At 36.2% G+C, this 2,807-nt stretch overlaps 1 protein-coding gene across 2 annotated transcripts in view; it reads left to right on the forward strand.

Moving 5' to 3' along the window:
- Positions 1-2,807, forward strand: part of Stil (STIL, centriolar assembly protein) — a 49,176-nt gene that overhangs the window by 18,734 nt on the left and 27,635 nt on the right. For both annotated transcript variants that reach the window (XM_013348508.2, XM_005353603.3), the window contains exon 9: positions 499-608. In XM_013348508.2, coding sequence (XP_013203962.1) covers positions 499-608 — 110 coding nt within the window. The remainder of the gene's footprint in view (positions 1-498; positions 609-2,807) is intronic.

Consider the following 2,807-nt stretch of genomic DNA (forward strand, 5'->3'; position numbering starts at 1 on the left):
GAGTTAGAGACCAGCCTGGTCTACATTGTGATTTCCAGGCTAGCCATGGCTATGTAGAGGGGCCCTGCTCAAACAAACAAACAAATAAAAAAGTAATTTGCTCAGGCTGGCTTCAAACTCCTTTCCTCAAATAATCCTCCTATCTCAGCCTCCTTGAGTACCTAGGACTATATGTGTCTACCATTGTTTCTGGTTTAAACACTACTTCTTTAGCTCAGCTCCATTTGTTTTCTTTGAATTCATTTGTAGATTGTATCATTTCATGAGTATGTTTTTTTAAATGTTTTTACATGTTGTTATATTCACCGAGTCCATGGTTACTGAGTGAGTTTCATAATAGATTTTTATTTTCACTTACAAAGCAGGAAGCCAGGCGTTCTACAGAGCAGGTCACAGAAACCGAAAGTGTTCCTTCTGGCAGTGATCCAGAGCTACTGTTCAGGTAGAATTCTTTGATATTGTAAATCAGATCTCAGAATATGACCTACTCCATTTCAGAATGTTGAACCTTCTGACAAAAATCCAATCCATTTTGAACTAAGTGCTGAAAATCAAGATGCAGAAGCAGAGTTTTTTGGCAAGATTTCCAAGAATCTTTCAGTTAAGAGGTAAAAGATAATCTTTATTACTATGTATATCTTTGTTATTTATTAGTTTTTATTGAGTAATTAAAATATTTTCAGGGCCAATAATATTTACTCAGTGGGTAAAGTCACTTGCTGTTGACCTGAGTTTGATCCCTGGATCTCAAGTATAGGTGGAAGGAGAGAAGTGACCCCAAAGTTGTTCCCTGGCTTCTATTTGTGAAGGCATGCATCCCTCCCACCCCAAAATAAATAAACATAGCTTTTTTAAAAAAGACCTCCAATTATTTCTGGTAAAGTTATTTGATAAACTCAGTTCAAAGCTGTCTCTGAATGCTGGGGATCGTTTGTTTGTTTATTTGTTGAAATCTTAGTTTGCTCATTGATTCTTTAGTAAGAAACTAATTTTTAAATTATCCTAGCAGCTGTCTTGTCTGTTTCTTGGATTTTTTATTCATTTGTTTAGTAGGAATACAAAATGATAAGATTTATGGATATTTTCACACGTGCGTACTGTGCTTTGCTCATATTCACACGCACTTCCTTCCCTCTTCCTGTAAATAGGCCTCTAGTGATATTTTGTTTGTGCTTTAACAAAGAAGGTTTGTCTGAAGATCATAGTGTAGAGGTGAGAACACTCTAGTGGCTGTCAGCTCTGCTTCTCTGTTCTCTCAGCTTTCACCCCCTAACATCTGACTCTGGGTTTTAATTATTAACAGGAATTAGAATTTGAGCTACATCTTCCCACCGGGTTTTCAGGCACACACGTGTATAGCTAAATCTATGTCCTAATATCAGAGAGAATATGCAACATTAATCATTTTGAATCTGGTTTATTTCAGTTAATTATCCTCTGTTCTGTCCATTTTCCTGAGAATGTCGTTACTCCATTCTTTGTGGCTAAGCAAACTCATTTTCTTTATTCATTCTTCTGTTGATGGGCATTTAGGTTGCTTCTTATTTTGACTGTTGTTAATAGTGCTAAGGTAAGTTTTGTTTTATAATTTGATGATGATGACACAATACCAAGGATCAAACCCTGGGCCTCTTAGATGCTAGTCAAGTAGTCTACTTTAAGCTACATACTTTTTTTAATTCAAAAGATTTATTTATTGTATGTGTATGAGTGATTTGTCTGCGTGTCTTTATGTGCACCATGTGCATACAGTGCCTTTAGAAGTCAAAAGAGGGCATCAGATCTCCTGGTACTCAAGTTGTAATGGTTATGAGCTGCCATGTGGGGACTAAGATCCAAAGGAGCCCTTTACAAAGTAACCATGGAACCATTTCTGCAGCTCCTTAGCTTTTTAAAATGTAACCTGAACCTGCCTTTCAGTTCTGTTTATGTTGTGTGTTTAGAATACTACATGAGAAATAAGCTGATACAATGAAAATTTTCATTGATTGTTGGAATGCTTTGGTTTTATTGAGAAAATGGCTGGTATCAGATCTATCTGTGTTCAAGTATTTATTTACAGTTCTGGGGATCAGAAATTAAAAATGGTGTTTGGATCTAAAAACCAAAGTATTGGCAGGTTGTGTTCATTCTGGAGTTTTCTTCTATTCTGGGGACAATTTGTTTTTGGTTTTATTTGTTTGTTTATTTTTTTAGCTTCTAGAAGCCATTTGTATCTTGTCTAAAAGCTCCTTATATTATTTTCAAAGCCAACAGCATATCTTCACATCTCTCCTTCTCTCCCCTCTTCCCTCTCATCTTCTCCCTGACCCTTGAGGTTATGTTATGTTGTTAAGCAGCAATGGCACACACCTTTAATCCCAATACTCGGAGGCAGAGGCAGGAAAATCTTTGGGTTTGAGGCCAGCCTGGTCTACAGAGTAAGTTCCAGGACAGTCAGGGCTACACAGAGAAACTTTCTCTTGAAAACAAAAAATAAAATAAAATGAAAAATAAAAGAAATGTAGTAAAAGTATTCCACAGAGAAACTCAAGTATGCAAAGTAATGTGCCCTGTTTTCCTCCATACTTGAACTGTCTACCTTAAACCTCTATTCTACTTGTTCTTTTATTCTGTTCAGATTATAGTCAATTCACCATCTTTGTATCCCCTTTCTTCTAAGATTTTATGTAGAGGGGATTAATGGTATATGGTTACTGGTTGAAAAAAAGGTGGCATGATTCTCATCTGTCTGTACTGCGGTTTGCTGAGATGTGTCCATTTATATCTAATTTTTGACAGGTTGATGCAAGTTTTTTTTTTAAGCA

This window comes from Microtus ochrogaster, chromosome 10 (assembly GCF_000317375.1).
Source record: "Microtus ochrogaster isolate Prairie Vole_2 chromosome 10, MicOch1.0, whole genome shotgun sequence".
In the NCBI taxonomy this organism is placed as follows: Eukaryota; Metazoa; Chordata; class Mammalia; order Rodentia; family Cricetidae; genus Microtus; species Microtus ochrogaster.